We start from the raw sequence: 16,086 nt of genomic DNA on the forward strand, positions 1-16,086 counted from the left end.
TAAGTTTAAAGTCAAACTGTTTCGTTATCGGAGATTAGAAACAAATCTTTTGTTTTAAGATTTGTTTCTAATCTCCAAGATTAAGAGATGGATACTACGAATATTTTGTTTAAAGTTAATGATTGATAAAAATTATCCAACCATATTTAAACGGGTCTGTTTGGTAACGACAATGTTAAACTTTGTTCGCTTTATTTGCTGACTATATTTGCTTCGCTACTTGTCTACATTTTTAAAATATAAATAGAAACAATTTTATGATAATTTCCATTTAAAAAAGGAATAGTGATAAGTGTGCTGATTGCTGATTTGTTATCAAAGATCAAAGTAGACTTGATTTTTTCCTATTTAATTTCAGGTAAGAAATTAAAATCAGTAGTAACTTTAAAATCACTGGAAACTGCTCCATATTTCTTAAATTAAAACAACAGGAAATAATCTCATGAAATTACTTTGGCACATATTAATTTCCTGGGTGAGATCTTTGAAATATCTGTCATTAGATATGTCTGTCCGTGTTTATGTACCAGTTTACACAAAATTGTCTTTTTTAGTGTTCATGTTGTTTATTGTTTTAAGTTACGATGTTTAACTAACGATGGGTTTATTTATTCTTGTCGTGCAGTCTTCTTGAACTAGTCCACGGAATGCCTAATTTATGCGTCCGATGTTATTATAATGTGGTATTTTAGGTTACGTCTGTAATATATGCAATGTTGATATGACAAACTTTGATTTTGACATCATATTGCATATGCATAGTGTCGACTTTGGAAAGCGGAATGGCAATATGGCCCTTTATTTATGTAGACGTATAACATAAACTATGAAATTGCATATTTCGATTAATATTTGGTATTTGCTGAAGTGAATCGACTGGCCCAACACCGGAATTTTTTAAACATTTAAAGTTATAGTATTACTAAGGGATTATCTGGTTATAACCATTAAAAATCTTCATTTATTTTCAATGTTATATATTTAAAAATAAAAATACTGCTTTTTTAATTAATTAAACTAATGTCTATATTACTACTTAAAATTCTACGTAATGAAGCACCGTCTTTACGTAGTTACGCATCTATAAAATGAACTGATGTATTAGTATTTTTTCTCCTTGTGACGTCATATGCTTGGGGTTGAATTGGACTCGGTGTTTGATGAAACTCTGCAAGAATATGTTAAATTATAAGGTTTTAAACATATACTTATCGACTTCCTGTGGTGAAAAATCAAAGCTATTCAATAAGAATATGAGTTCTATTTTTATACCTGTTCATAATTGATTTCCCTTTTATGTTCTACTTATTTCAAATTAATTCATAAACCTCTAAATTTTTACCCTTTATGATACAGTAATAACTTGGCGAACTTAAATTTACGTTTTAACTTTATCCATTTATTTTAAGTTACATTGTTTTATGTCTTTAGTAAAGTACGTTTACCGGAAAACTATTGTTAAAGAGTTGCTGAGTTCTCCACACTTGTGAACAAAACAATATTCAAATTTTGTAGTTTCATAGGAGTTGAAAAACAATGTACTTACCACTGTCCCTTATTTTGGAATCCTGTGACAATAGAACTGGGCCTAAAATAGTAGTGAGACACGAACCCAAACTAGTCATTATGAGTATTGCAATAATGATTATATTCCCGTGCTGCTTTGCGATTCCCTTATCTTGTTCGGTCGCTCCGTCCTTCCACAAAGAGTCGGTAGCCACTCGTACTAACACTGCCTGAAATAATTTTGCGAATGAGTTTCCTGTTTACGAATGATAATTGTATTTATGGCTTACTTCTTTGGTAATATAGTGATTGGAAGAGGAAGTAAATAGAAAGGTATTTTCTGTATTTTTTTGTAATCATTTTACGCCCGTATTAGTAAAGCTTCAATGACTGTTGTGAAGTGTGTATTCGTGTTCATGAGTACACGAAACTGATTGTATTATTTGCCGATGTATAAATGTATTTTATCCTGATTGAAAGCATTGTTGTGTGTGTATCCGAAAAGATACAAAAACATGTTGTTATTAAGAGTATTTTTTATTTTTCGTATCAAACAAAATAAAACAGTTAGTCTATATTATTGTAATACACCGTGTAATATTGAGGTATTTTTTAAAGATTATCTTTATCAGCTTTTCGTCTTCCCTGCTATTAATGCGTCGGGAAATCTACATCTTCATTTAAAAACATAAATCGATTGCGTATCTTTTTCTTAACGTGACAATGACGCACAAGGTAAAACGGTAAAACATCGGTAGTGAGATTAAAAAGTATATAGCTTTGAGCCCAACTTCAACATTTAGTACATTCTCACAGATAGCGCCAACAAAATTGTGATAAATGTAATGCTAAGATAAATAGTTATTTAACGCTTTGTTTCATTTACTCTCTGATATCTGCTACTGTTTGGATTGTTATTGCTTGTTCTTTTTAACAAATACTATGAAAAACATTTGATTTGTTGGTTTAATCAATTATATGGCTTACAATTAAGTAGAGAAAAGATTTCAATACAAGAAAAACTAGAGTTCTTTTCAAAGTAAAGGAACTTAAATCGATAGATAGTGTTGTTGCAATAATTACAAAAGAGATTTATGGTCTGTCATACCACTGGCTGATAGAGGCTCAGATAGCTTATAATGACGTATCTGTCAGATAAGGGAACAAAATCTGATATTTCCACCACATATTTTACACGTTAGATTGCTATTAGACAACTTACAATTTGATAGGTCATGCCCTAATTGTTGTTCAGATTGTTTTATAAATTTGTTGCCGAAAGCAAACGTACTTTTAGTAAAAAAAAACACCTCCATCAAATATTTATCTGCTTTATAAAAGTAATGTTGGAATCTATTAAATGTAATAAGGATTAATATGGCCGGCGACATATCACGGGGCTGGGAATTCGCGGGCGATTAATTCAGTTAGTGGAGGATAACCCGTCGCTCGTTGCCCACCCGCGTTATAATCCAACCCTCCCCATCTCGTCCGTTTACCCATTATCTCTACGTGAAAACTGTCTATAGATATCAGAATAATTTTCTGCTCGATAGAGTTAAACAACTCTTATCTTTGGAAACGTACTATAGACGAAAGTAATGACCTTAATGTAATTATCATTAGATATCTCAGGTAGAGCGCTTACATTTTCTTTTAGCTATAAGAAGTTTCAAGTTAAGAAATTGTGTGATGTTTAAAGATAAAGGGTTTAAGAGGTAATTATTTACCCAAAGTAGAACTTACGATTTAATATTTTACAATTAAAATTAGGTAAACAAGATCCAAGTACCATTTTCAAGGTATAAACAAATAATCTTTCCTCACTTTATTATTTGAATCATAGAATGTACTATTAATGATTAGGACCACTATGAAGTCATTAAATTTTCTTAAAAGTTCCCTGCATAATAAATCTAAACATTAATTTAATGTGCATTTTTTTCTAAAGCGGTAGAGTTGTGAAAGGAATAATATAGTGTGAGAAGTAAGCTGAAGTGTATATAAGTTCCCGGCAATTGCCAAGACGTCTAAGTAAACCCGAGCGACGCAACTTTATTTACCCTATTCATTATGTACTAACTCGCTATTAGTCACTGGCTGTCTATTCCGACACGTATTGAATACATTACACACTATTATTTTACAAAGAAATATCGCTAGTCCTTTTTTATATACTCTATGACGTGTTTTACGAGTTTACGTTAAATAATACTTTTTATTTAACTTTGCACTTTAGTAATAAAAATTAATAATGTTTAATAGTGACATTTTCGCAAATAGGTATGTTTTTAAGACAAAAGTAGCGATAAGACTGTATAAACTCTATAGATTTTATTAACAAATTTTATTTTCTTGTCATAAAATTAATTAAGTATTCGTGTTTTATAAGAAGGCGTTTTCACTTTTAACATCGAGTCGGAAGGTAAATGAAAGATTTAAAACAAACAACACTTTATCGTGTTAGTCGGGACTCGGAAAGTGAATATAAACGGATTCGGCGGAGTGAGGGTGTAGTTCTCTCTTGTTAATAAAAGGTTCACTTTAAAAGTTATTTCATTTAGTTTAAGCTGGAAAGCCACGTTAGCGACGGCCGGGGGAGCTAATGATTGACTTCTTGCATGAAAAATTACCCCGACAAAAAAATACCTTGAAGGATTAAACGCCCGTATTCCTTAATCACTTTATACCACAGTCTGTGTATATTAATACGTGCTTGGCTTCGAGTTAAGATGTATGTACTTTAAATATTTGAAAAATTTCAGCACTAACATTCGTGTAAATATAACACCATAGTTGACTTTTTACATACAAGGGAAAAGTCAAAATGTCGTAATTGTGGCGTCTTTATAAAATGTTTCATTGTGTTCCTAATAAAATACGCATCTACCTATCGGCTTATTGTTTTGAAGTATCTCGAAACAATCAAATAATGATAAGCATGCAAAAAAATCATGAATCACGCGTATGAGTAATCCAATCAAGAACTCAATTTTCGTTAATCGGCTTTCAGAATGAATATTATAATTAATGAACAATCCGTACATTGTGCTGGTTGGGAGCGGTGGAGATATCAACGAACATTATCGATAACATACTTCGTATAACATGCTAGAGTTTATCATCAATTCTCAGTATATCACTGTTACACTTTGTTACGTTATCCAATAAAAAGTTAATAAACCGAATTATGTAGTACCTATTAACTTTTTAATTAAATAATTGCAACTTCTCGGACAAACAACTAAATTGTTTGTGGCATTCTTCCTGGTTCGTGTTAAGCCAGTACAGTTGAACAGTGCAACTGGCCTGCTATGGATTAACTTGACTTACTAGTGCCAGTTAGTGATATTATATCAGTTGTATAACAGTGTTGATTTTGAGGGCTACTGTACTGGCGTAATGTGAAGCATAACTTGTTATAACGTAATAACTTTTGTCCGCGACTCCGTCTACGTGGAATTAAAAAAAGCAAAAGTAGCCTATGTGTTCTTCCATATTATCCTCTATATCTATACCAAATTTAATCGAAATCCGTTAAGCCGTCTAGGCTACAAACTCTAACAAAAACACCTATCCATCCATCTAAAGTTTCACATTTATAATATTAGTAAGTATGATTAGTAAAAGCCCCAAAGAATATCTATTAATGAAATATCAGTAACGATTGACTTCATTGTAAGTTACTTGCCTAATTAATATTGAAAGTAGATGCTATTAGTAAGTATTTAGCTTTGCAGAGGTAATTAAGTCTAGAGGAGCTTTTAACACCCGCCCATTTAGAGGGAGTTTAACTGTAATGTGCCTTGTGCGAAGTAAACTTAGCAAAAGGATATTGTAATCACGTAGACGAAGACATGTTTATTCATATTAAATGTTCTACGCGATAAGACTTTACTCGCTATTGTGGTTATAAATTCATTAAAATGTACATTGAACCGTTAAATGGGACTGATTCGAGATATTTTGCATTATCGTCTCGGCTTTACTAACTCTATATGGGTGTGTCTATACAAATTTCAAGGATAAAATCAATCAAATTGAAATTAGCCGTAAAAAATACTTCATACTAATTCTATAAATGTGAAAGTTTAGATGGATGGATAGATGTTTGTTAGAGTGTAGTGTAGTTGTATATGATTGTCTGGAAGAACGTATAGACTACTCGGTTTTGTTTTTTTTTAATACCACCCGGACGGAATCGCGAGCGAAAGCTAGTGTATTAATAATATGTAAGTATATCCTATTTAAGCTGTAAGTCAAAACTCTGGAAATGTAAAAATTTAATGAACCGTTTTCTTTTTATAAACTTACCTCTACAATTGCTTTGGGTATCCACGTGACAGCAACGAATAAACTTTCCTTTACTGATAAACTGTTTGCAACAGATATCAGAAATGCCGCCATCAGCCGCATTAGTAGCGCCAGAAATAAACATCCGACAATCAACCCTAGGTCTACAAGCGTCAATTCTGCGACCTGTGAAATAATACCAAATAAAAAAATTGTTTCATTTTTTACGAGAAATAAAAAATTTGAATGAAACGTTTGTGATTCGTAAGCCCATTATCGTAACTTTCGAGGTATCCTGTCGCACTTGAAAATGGACAACGATGGCGTTTAATTAGTCGGGTCAAATAAAACCTTGTTTCCCTCTAGAAGTAACATTTTTGAAATATTTACTCGATGAGTTATATTTATTGGGAAATCACTAGCAATAATTAATATTAATATAGATTTAATAAATTTATTAGATAGGTGGCGTTTAATATTAACAAAGTTGTAGACTACTCTCATAAATACTCTTGAAACTAGTTTGAGTAAATCGAAACTACGAAGGCATGAAATTTGCTTCACAGAAACGTAAATTACGCCAAAGAAATTTAGAGGTTCAATCGATAATAATTAAAGGAGTAAATTGAAACCTTTCATTAACGATTTATTGTTTCAGAAAATATTGAAATAACGATTGCGATTTATTAAAGCCTCATATCAGTTTTAATGTAAATTATAATTAATATATCTGAAGTTGTTAATAACCCCTACCCTGTCTCTCGTGGATGAAAATGGACCCTCGCCGGGTCCGAAACTAGTCGGTGATGCCACCAGAAGATTGTACGGGAGTTGAGTCATTTTTATTTCATTTTTTATAATGTCTCATGAAAGTTTAAACAGCTTGATATACCTAGTTTTCGACATTCAATCACTTTAGGTACTAGTATAGTATTGTATTATCTGTAGGTCTACATACAACAAACTAATAATGTTTTGCTTGCTTTTTTTTTGCTTGCTTGCAAACTTGCTTTCTGTGTGCGCTGGAACTTTGTTCTATTGATGATATTTGTTTATAACTGGAACACTATTGTATATGGAACAATTGTAACTTTTTTGTAACGCAGAATAAAACTGTCTGTCGGTACTTAAATATTAAATCCTTTCTCTATAGACGGAAAACATTTCTTAAATTCCCTTAAATAATTAATTTTATTATCTTATAAATTCGGTATACGTTCTCCCATTCAGCCCGCGTCTAATTAAGACTGTCACGATAATTAAATAACATCAAAGTAACCCTGCTAATGTATTTCTCGCTCTTCTAAAGACAAAAGTATCCTTATTCTGGTGAAATAATAAATAATAATAATTTATTAAAATTAAAGTAAATTGACGCAATTACAAATGTCGTCCAGAAGTACTTTTTATTTCGATAACTAGCTTTCGCTCGCGTCTCCGTCTGCGTGGAATTAGAAAAAAAAACAAAGTAACAACGTTCTACATCTATGCCAAATTTTATCCAGATCCGTTCAGCCATGTAGGCTACAATCTCTAACAAACATCCATCTATCCATCTAAACTTTCGCATTTATAATATCAGTATGATTAACAATTGTATTACTAAGATATTTTCGCTATAAAGGTATCATAACAAAAGGTTAGATTAAAACTATTTTGTAATGTAATCGGACAGCAGGTAAATTAATAAAAGTCATTAAGCATCACAAGAACTTTGGACGCGTAATTAACATTAAAGGACCCAATACATTTTTCCGAAGTACATTTGTCAGACTCTAGATGCTTGCAAACGAAATGATACATTATTACCTCAAGAAAGTATCCACTCAATGTGAAGAGCATCGGTTCGAAGATTAACCAAAGCACTTTATACACCGTGGCTACAGGGTTGTCGTTGATGGGCCAGTCGCGTCGGGCCCACCGGGTCGCGGCCGTACCCGCGCAAATCATAATCGCTACTCCAGCTAAAAAACAAAATTCTCATTAAAAAGAACCTTAGAATTATCAATTAATATCAGCAATAATTATTATGAGTAGAAATGCAATGATTTTATTTATATCAGGTGATTTAGGCCTAGTCATCCAACTTAGGATAGGATCCGAGCCCCGCAGTCGGGACTTATAGAGAGTTTGTGATATATCAGGTAACAAAGTTAGCTTGTACGAATATGTATACTATGTTGTAGAATTTTAAATAGATATACCTATAAAGATTGTAATAAAGTCTCTTCAGTTGTTGTCTATAAATTATACTAAATTAGGTGTTTAAAACATTTTCACGTTTTTTTCCCATAAAATAATATATTTAACGAGTTTTGTTACTACCTATATATATTGTAATTTGTTATTGTTCAACCGAATTTGTCTGGACTTTAGCATTTAATACTTATGATGCAATTCCAAGAATTAGATTGTAATGTTTAAATGAATTACATTTACCAAATAGTCAGTTTAAATAAGTTAAACTTGATACAATTTTATAACTTGTTTCGATATCTTTCAGTTTAATGAATATCAACCTTGTTGTTATATGTACTAAAAACGATACTTATAATTAAGAATAATAATTCGTGTAATGAATGAAGAACGCCTCAGTTATAAACATTCTCATTCTTGATTGAATTTAATTGAGATGAAGGCTAACAAAGATGCTCCGGCAATTACTTCCACGATTTCAGTTACTCTCAAACACTCGTGTCCGTTGAGAGCACATTACGCCGCATTAAGGCCGCTCCTAATTAAGAGTCCTTGTTTTTAAAATTGTCATTAAACCTAAAGCAAAATTAATATAACGTTAATTTTCTTAAATTACAACGAATTTTAGTACACTATAATACATATTTCTGGTGATGCAATTTACTTGTTTTTAAGATAACTAAGATGAAATAAATTTTCACAATTAATTATTTATAAGGTGATTCCACCTTATAATTGACAAATTAAATATATTCCATCTAAATAGTGATATCTCTATATAACATTGATTTAGAAGCACGCCTATACCTATGGATTAACTATCGCACAACTGTTTAGTCGCGATTTGATTCCTATAAGCTTATATGGAGACACACTACTCGATTTTTAGTTGTGTAGAACAGTTGAATTGGTTACGAAACAATCGACAATCGCACAACAGTCGTGCGATGGTATAGTCAAAAATGTGCGCCCGCTCTGTCTTTATAACATTATTTCTTGTAACTGGCGTACTACAAAACCTTTATTAGCCACAATAAAGTTTAAATTCACGATCCAGAAGTTATTTAGTTTAACCGGCAAACAATGTTTGTGGTTAAATCAGAATTAATGACCAAATACGAAGTACGAGTGTAATAGAGATATCGGATTATTGATCGTTGTGCAACCGTCCGATGCAAGTTCTACTCTATTTTGGTACTGAATAGTTGATTTCATGATATTATATAAAAAAGGTATAAATGATCTATGTTTTAAGTGTTTTAATAATAAAGTAGCTTTTTAAAAATTTATTTATTTATTTAAATAACATTTGCATGTAAATGTACTAATCGTACAAATAAATTTAAATTTATGTTAATTGCCACATAAAAAGACAAATTAATTAGTTATTTTTTTATGAAGGTGACACAGTTGCGAAAAAAGTTTTAAAACTTTATGTTATTGAGTTGTTCATGTTACGGGACATTTCTGTCCGGAACACGACGCAACATTTACAATTTGCTACACCTGACTCGTTTGAACACATTTTTGGTTCATTTCAATAACCCTCGAGATATAAAAAACATCCATACTGTGGAATACTAAATACATTTGCGTTTCGTCAACAATTTCAAGTGCAAATTGTGAAATGACTAGAATATTTTCGCATGCAACAGATTTTAGGGGACCTTAGTGAGCTTTTATGTGGCTACACTCACAGATTAATGTTCAATAGTAATAGAGCGTCGGTGGCTCAGGGATTTAAACACTTGACTTGAAATCTACAGGTCATGGGTTTGAATCTCGCCATGCACCGATGTGATTTTCGATTTTCAAATTTCATGTGTACATATTTTACCCGACGTTCTTACGGCAAAGGAAAACATCGTAATGCAACCTGCACACGAGGACGCATAGTGACCTTGTGATGAATAATGGCTTTAAATTACGTGAAACAATTGTTCATTTGTTAATAAAACACAAAATATTAGAAAACACTTTCTCAACTTACACGTTCCTCCCCATCCGAGATATCCACCGGCGTATGTAAGCAAAAGACCTCCCGCGAAAATGAGAAGACTTCGTACCGTCGCAGCATAAGGGTCCTTATGATCCGGCAGAACGTCACAAAGTATACCCCAGCCAATGCCTATGCCGATCCCAACAAAAATGGCCAAAAGTGCCTAAAAATAATAAAGTGTATTAGGAAAATAGTGAGGTAATTTGATAACATTTCAACACTTAGATGCCTTTTAAACGTAAACTATTTAAATAGCTTAAAGAAGTTATGAAAGCTGGTACTTTTAGGTCCAAAAGCATCTGATATTTACATTTTTTACATTACTGACTATAGATATTACAACAATACTTGTGTAAGAATTTCTAAAAAACCTGATCTACAACGTAATTATCCTTATTAGATACTATTCTTATCTGATAACAATGCTTTATGTAAATGTTTTGCGAAAACTTTTTGAATGGAATCATTCTAAACAAAAATACAATATTAGAGAAAGAACGGTTAAAGAAAAAAGGAAAATCCTCACACATAAACAAACAAACTTGTTACGAATAAAATACAATTGGGTCCGTTGAAGTCCGGTTCCGGCCACAAGAGCCCCGTGAAGCGGTCTGAGGTCGGGCAAACATCGTGCAAGTATATTGGGTTCTCCGGCCGAATACATTATTTGAATTTTAAATTTCCTTCGCTACCCGTACATGTTGCACGGGCTTTTGCTTTCATAACTTTTGAGATATTCTATCAAATTTAGTTGTTGACGGACACAACAAATATTTTTAGTGTCATAGCCAATACTGCGAATTGGTAATTTCTCTATTTTATTATGACTTTTTTACTTATATCTAAATTTACGAATTTACAGATAAGTAAACAAAAATTGCGATTTTACAAAGCCGCTGTACGCTGTAATCTTTGCTGTCCGACTTTACTTACATTAAATAATCATTTGTGCGATGTTTTCCAGTATTAAGATAAGAAAATTACATATAACATTACAATTTTTTTAGTTAAATTTTTGTTTTAGAATGCAGCTAACAGATGGCGCTCTTTCATATATTTTATGTCTCAATTAATCGGAGTTATTGTGGTTTAAGGATTAAATTTAGGTTATGTTGCATTTATGTTACTTGTATTAGTACCTTAACAATCCTATAAGCTGGCGGTGAAGGATAAAAAATAGCGCTGTTGATGACACCGAACATGCCTTCTGTGAACGCTGTGTCCAGACCGCCGGCGTTCGCCACTAGCAGTGCGATCTTGTTCTTTGTGCCCAGACCTTTTGCATTGAAAGCCATCACTGTTGGTACTACGACAGCTGGTGATACCGATGCCAGTATAGCACCTAAATGTATACCTATAATAGTTTATGTAAATAATATATTAATCTTCTCTATCTACCAACACTTGCGGCTTAATACAAAAAAGTTTATGTTTCAGTACAATTTCTTTTAGCCATCTCGAATTTAAATTAAATTTTTTTGATGTACAATTAAAGCATGAATGAAAGTGAATGTACTCTATTCTTAAACAACAATTGTTCAGGAAACTCATTGCGAAGGCCGGAGCTGTTACTTAGCCTCGTAAATCGCGTAAAAAGCGCTTTCCGCGCCACTTACCCCAATACCAAGGATATTCGAGTAGAACGTGAGTAAATATGGCCGTAGACAAACATTCCACGATCCAGGGTAGAGTTGCCAGTAGAAAAACTTTCATCGAATTATTTCTTATATATGGCCAATTCCAACCGAGAGGTCCTTTCGTCAATATGAGAACGGGGTAAATTCGTCTGAAACATAAACAATTATCAATAAATTTGTATTTTTATTAGGCATCATAGAATAATAAGCAATTTAGGCATCTCATCGACACTTCAGGATAAAAACAAGTTCTATAATGAAGGGGACAAGATCAAGCCTGCATGAATTAAATTTGCTATTTTACAATATTTCTCCTTCAATAGACACTGAATGTTTATAGTTCCCTTAATTAGAGGCGCATCATGTTTCAGGGTAGTAACCGTTAACTAGTTTCTATTCGATCTTAGATCCTTACAGTTTGATAAGTGTATGATTACTTTGCTGTTAATTAAATGTTAGTAGTCTGCTATGACGAGAAAGAATGTTCGTAAGTATGTCAATAAAAGTAAAAAAGATACCAATTACACAATACGTTAAATTGATGAAAGATGTTATCGCAAAATATCTGGAATTTATCGAAGTGTATATTTCACATTAATATCTAAATGTTTTAAGGTACTATTAAAATTACATTATATAATATGTAAATATAAAAATACTATAATTCCAGTCCTTTGGTTCATAAAAATTAACCTTAACAATCATAATTGTAGCTTTATTTCATTTTAATTTATGACGAAAATAGAATAGACTAGATTCAATATAAATTTTCTAGTAAGAGCATGTTGGACTTTATGTAATAGTTGTTATGAAGAAACATCGCACGTCGCAAGGACAGTTAATGTTATTTCTGTATTGGAATAGCTCTTTGTCATCGATAGCTGCACGATCCTTTTGGCTTAGTTTTATAGAAAAGGTTTTCGGCGTATCATTTTCTGTGTAAACAACGATTCTAGTTACTGTCCTTGGATCGTTTTTCTACTAACTCTTCTACACTATACTTGTATTTTGTGTGCCGTGAGTCAATTAATAACGTAAATATTTACGAACGTCGTTAGTGGAGTAAAATGCTTACTGTAATCATTGAATAAGTTATGGCAGTCCTATGCTACAATAAAAATATATACAGGATGTTTCAGTGTCCAAGAGGTATTATATGTTGGATTAAATCATCGTAAACGACAAGGAATATGTAGTCTTCCGTTGTACACGTCTTACCTGAACATCCTGTATAAGAACTGTTTCCTTAAACTATACTATTTAATGTACATTACGACCGGTCTAGTCTTTGAATGAGTCACAACTTGCCAAAACATACACATATGTTAGCAAAGTAAAACTTCTGTCTTAAGGATAATCATAGTTATATATACAATAACAAGACTCGTGTGTTACGCTTCATTTTCATGTGTGTGTGTTTTATACACGAACTAAATCTAACTAACTTGTTTTATCTATATAGTAACAAATACTTTACGTTCTAAGCTCTTTATAGCGTACAAGAACGGCAGTATGATTTCATCGCAAGTCTTATGTTACCGTGGACCGGTAGTACACAGTACTGGTATATCGCGACGTGTATTTCCGCAAGTCGTTTACCACTGGGGCCATATTGCTCCATAGTCCCAAAGGAACTGTGAAGTAAAACGCTACCGAGATTATATTATGTCTTGAGAAAACGAGCGCAAATACAATGTAGAGCAGTATTTCGCAAATTGAATTTTCGGGTTCATTATTTTACATTACAAAATTATCTGAATCTCAGATTTTTAAACGTATGTTATCGATATTTTAATAATTAAGGTTAACTTTTAATTTGAATAAAAAAGAAAAGAAATCCTTTCCAAAATGACAAGTGAAAATACAAAAATATTTTACACTGATGTTTGGACATGGGTATATTTATTTTCCTCGCAAATACTATTGATGTCGATGTTATTTATCTTATCGTATATAAAATTCCTTTACGAAAGTAATTACTTAGTTACTTTCTTTTGTTCGTGCAAACACTTCAAAATAATAAAGACATGAAAACAAATATTCAAATAAAAAATAGATAAATCGTTAAAAAAAATTGTACAAAAATATGTTTTGCCTTCCATTAAGTTTCCCAGATCCTTATTTATCATGTAGTCAGATAATATCAATAAAACTTTAATGTTTTTTTATTAAAATACTTCACATACCTCAAATGATAATCGATTGTGTCTGCGATAGGATCATCAATAAAGTTGGTATTTCCAAAAATTTTAAACAGAACACCCACTAGAGTCATTCCAGCCATTGCATTGATGGTCGTGTATCTTTCCAGTGTATGACCAAACGCATATCCCGCTGCGACCATAACAGACAAGTTGAAAATACTGGAACCCGGCATCACAGCCTCTTGAAAGACGAACCATAATGTAGCCCAAAGTATTATCCCTGAAAACGGACAGTAAAATGTGTTAAGACAATAAAGCATAATTTCTTTTATTAAATTCTATTTGGGATTGGGACAATAGATAGATTTCGTCCTCCAAATCGATCTATCAATAGACATACCAGTCTTTACTCCCCAGACATTATACAAATACCTTATTTCAAGGAGTGTTTAAAAACATACATCTAATAAAGAATATATTGTAAAATTCAAGGCAGAATATATTTTGTATATCTTGTTAAGATGTATTCTTATAAAAGTATAACAATGATTGTTATAGAGTTCAGGGGAAAAACCTTCAACTTATTCAAACGTAAATATTTGAAATAAAAAAATGTCTTTTACACAACACATCATGATCTACAATGATGTACATATAACTCAAGCATTTCAAAATAAAAGAAAGAAGAAAAACAAAAGCATAGCTAACTCACGCATAAATCATGTATTAAAAATGAAGAGAGAGATGAGTTACTAAGAAACACCTACCGAATAAAATAACTCCAATGTATTGTTTCAACTCTCGCTTCGATGGTAAAATGTCCAGCAATTTGAAAACGAAGCCTTTGTTTTGATTCTCTTCTAGCCGCTTCCTATATACGAATAACATGCACATTTTAAAATCCCATAACTCTTCTAATAAAAAAGAAAGTTTGCTTAACAAATAATTTTTATATGCAAAAGACATAAAAATTATTATTAGTTTAATTTCAATTGCTGGTATTGATATGCAAAAGTCTGAATTTTGAGAAGAACCTGCATTATTTTTACTAAAACAAGTTAAACAAACAAATTCATTAATTTCAATTCCTTACGTCTGAATGTCAAATCTTCAATTAATGCCATCTAGTGATCTTTTAGTTGCACCACACAATTATTTCTTGTTATAAACTTCTATGCATCCATCACAAATAATGTAAAATACAGCAATTAGACAAAATTACTTACTCACGTTTTGGCGCTTTCAAAATCCAAATAGAAATTCTTTATTGTTTCCTTGCTTTCATTTCTTTCTGTAATAGATTTATTTCCTTTTCAATAATTATAATTATATAAACTTTTATAACCTTAACATTTATTTTAGCTATAACGACCAATCAACGGAAATTCAATAATTTGTCATATAAAGACTACTTCATTCACGAACACATTCCATTTAAATTAACTAATTCTAAATAATGTATTAATCACTGTAATAAATGAAACTCACCTATTCCGTCATCAACCGTCATTTTCGGTGTTATACTGCACGTTGTTTTAATTTTTTTTACGAATAAATTATTTTTTATTTGAGCACTTAAGACGACAGTCAATCAACAAGCACTACTCTTAATTGTCTTGTAAACACAACCGTCGGCGGTGTCAAGCAAGCCAAACGACATGCGATCGCGTTTACCGTCCTTCTAATAATAAAGTTCGTCGCATGCGCACTCCGGACAATTGTGCTAATAGAAAATGAATTATTATTGAAAGTGAATCCATCAATAGTGTTACAGAACCAATGTTAGAACAATTGATCTGCAACATTTGCTTTACGCGAGCTATAATAGTTTAAGTTCGTGCAAACACATCGTCATGTATAAATATTACATTACTTCTGTTCATAAATTCTAATAGGCAATGCTTTGATGACTATAAATCTATTCTTTCCATAATGGCGGAAGAAGTAAAATATGTACTAGCTTTACCCCGCGACTCCGTCCGCGTGTAATTAAAAAAAAGGAAGTAGCCTATGTGTTCTTTCAAGCTATCGTTTACATGTAAGCCAAATTTAATCGAGATCCGTTCAGTCGATAAGGCTACAAACTCTAACAACCATCCATCCATCTAAACTTTCGCATTTATAATATTAGTATGAAGTAAGATGGTGAAATCAAATAGATCTCACCACCAGCGGGAGTGTTATGTTTTGTTGATTGAATTGTTAAATCTTTTTTTTTACCAAATTACGATGGTATTTTCCTCATTCTTATTGTAGCATAACTTAGCGAATTCGTGTAAAGTGTCAGCGCGTACTTTTTGCCTACGTTTGT

At 32.0% G+C, this 16,086-nt stretch overlaps 1 protein-coding gene across 2 annotated transcripts; it reads right to left on the reverse strand.

The window, feature by feature from the left end:
- Positions 1-1,002: 1,002 nt before the first annotated feature.
- Positions 1,003-15,439, reverse strand: LOC106099554 (mitochondrial sodium/hydrogen exchanger 9B2-like). Of its 2 annotated transcripts, XM_013278124.1 has the most exons (11): positions 15,264-15,439; positions 15,006-15,066; positions 14,543-14,646; positions 13,818-14,055; positions 11,611-11,780; positions 11,134-11,348; positions 9,986-10,157; positions 7,609-7,763; positions 5,821-5,985; positions 1,547-1,736; positions 1,003-1,168 (listed from the first exon to the last, which is right to left on the reverse strand). In XM_013278124.1, the coding sequence occupies exons 1-11, from the start codon at positions 15,283-15,285 to the stop codon at positions 1,074-1,076; spliced, it is 1,587 nt and encodes a 528-aa protein (XP_013133578.1). In that variant the 5' UTR covers positions 15,286-15,439; the 3' UTR covers positions 1,003-1,073. The 2 variants fall into 2 exon arrangements, with proteins under 2 accessions (XP_013133578.1, XP_013133579.1); XM_013278125.1 differs by lacking the exon at positions 15,264-15,439 and having other exon boundaries at positions 15,002-15,061.
- Between the last annotated feature and the right edge of the window lie 647 nt (positions 15,440-16,086).

Source organism: Papilio polytes, unplaced genomic scaffold (genome assembly GCF_000836215.1).
Source record: "Papilio polytes unplaced genomic scaffold, Ppol_1.0 DF824102.1, whole genome shotgun sequence".
In the NCBI taxonomy this organism is placed as follows: domain Eukaryota; kingdom Metazoa; phylum Arthropoda; class Insecta; order Lepidoptera; family Papilionidae; genus Papilio; species Papilio polytes.